The 1,625-nt window shown below is 47.0% G+C and overlaps 1 protein-coding gene across 1 annotated transcript; it reads left to right on the top strand.

The window, feature by feature from the left end:
* Positions 1-208: 208 nt before the first annotated feature.
* Positions 209-1,174, top strand: LOC140906092 (olfactory receptor 2G3-like). The gene has a single exon (XM_073329630.1). The coding sequence runs from the start codon at positions 209-211 to the stop codon at positions 1,172-1,174; it is 966 nt and encodes a 321-aa protein (XP_073185731.1).
* Positions 1,175-1,625: the final 451 nt, after the last annotated feature.

Here is a 1,625-nt window from a genome sequence, read left to right as displayed (position 1 = left end):
GCCAGATCCTCAGCTGATGTAAATTTATGTAGCTTCATTGTTTTTAACAGAACAAATGCTAGTTTGCACCAGCAGGTGCTCTGGCCCCCTACCTAGAAGGTTCTTTAGAAAGGCAAAGTGGTATTCATTGACTATTCTCATTGTTTGCACACTGACTATTTTCCCACATCCTTTTCCTTGACAGATTTTTTAAAAAGCTACTGTGTAAATGGGAAATCAAACACACATAATGGAATTCATTTTCTTGGGCTTTTCAAACCACCCCAACCTTCAGATTTTATTCTTCCTGGTGTTCTTAGTCATCTACACTGTAACCCTCCTGGGGAACACGCTGATTTTAACCCTGACCAGGGCTGATCCAACCCTTCACACACCCATGTATTTTTTTCTTAGTAATCTGTCCTTCTTAGATATCTGCTACACGTCTGCCACGGTGCCAGTCATGCTGATCAACTTCTTCCGGTGCAGGAAAACCATTTCATATGCCGGGTGCGTGGCCCAACTGTTCTTCCTCATTACCTGCGCTGGCACTGAGTGTGTCCTGTTGGCCGTCATGGCTTATGACCGATATGTGGCTATCTGCAAGCCCTTGAGATACCCAGGCATTATGAGCAAGAGGCTTTGTGTGCAGCTGGTGGGGTTTTCATGGCTGTGTGGCTTGGTGAATTCCCTAGTGCACACTCTCCTCACATCAGCCGTAGTCATATGCAAGTCCGATCAACTCAGCCACTTCTTTTGTGATGTCCCGTTGCTGCTGAAGCTCTCTTGCTCAGAGACCTCTGTCAATGAAGCTGTGCTTCATTTGGCTAGTGCCTTGATTGGACTGAGTCCTTGTCTGTTCACCGTACTCTCCTATGGCCACATCATCAGCACCATCCTGAAGATCCGTTCGGCCCAGGGCCGATTCAAAGCTTTCTCCACCTGCACCTCCCATCTGATTGTGGTCGTCCTCTTCTACGGCACCTCCAACTTCAATTATAATCGGCCCAGCTCAGGCTACTCTCTGGACATAGACATCTTGGTTTCATCATTATATTGCATTGTAACCCCCACGTTAAACCCAGTTATTTATAGTTTCAGGAATAAAGAGGTGAAGGGTGCATTGAAAAAAATGGGCAGAAAATATTTCACGGCAGTGGCCAGGCCCAGAGGAAGGGAGGGGGCATGTCAATGACATGAACATTGCTTTAGCACAGTAGAAAAGGAGCCCCCGTGTAAAACAAGTAGCAGGGCATCTTAATCCGGGTTTGCTGAACTCCGTGGAACTCAAGGGTTTGGTGACTCTTCAACCACTTTGTGGAGCCTGGGTCAACAATCAGACAGATCTGAGTTTACTACTAATTCTTATTACCCCTGGAGCCCTTGACTGAGATCTGAGCCCCAGGGTGCTTGCACAGTGGATAGCAGAGAGTGAGATACAGTCTCTGTCTCAAAGAGTTTACAGCCTAAGGCCACAGTCCTACAAATTACTCCATCTGGGAGGACCTGTGCACTTGCAGGGGAGCTACATGTGTGCAAAGAGGCATGACTCTGCAAAATAACTTGTGGGATTAGGGCATCGGATCAGACAAAGGGAAGAGAAGGAAGGAAGTATTATCCCCATCTCACAGATGGGGAACTGAGAC

The sequence above is a fragment of the Lepidochelys kempii genome, chromosome 1 (assembly GCF_965140285.1).
Source record: "Lepidochelys kempii isolate rLepKem1 chromosome 1, rLepKem1.hap1, whole genome shotgun sequence".
NCBI classification, from domain to species: domain Eukaryota; kingdom Metazoa; phylum Chordata; order Testudines; family Cheloniidae; genus Lepidochelys; species Lepidochelys kempii.
This window is presented reverse-complemented; position numbering and strand designations above follow the sequence as displayed.

Coding starts and splice junctions, on each gene's coding strand:
- LOC140906092 (XM_073329630.1), top strand. CDS start 209: ATGGGAAATCAAACACACATAATGGAATTCATTTTCTTGGGCTTTTCA.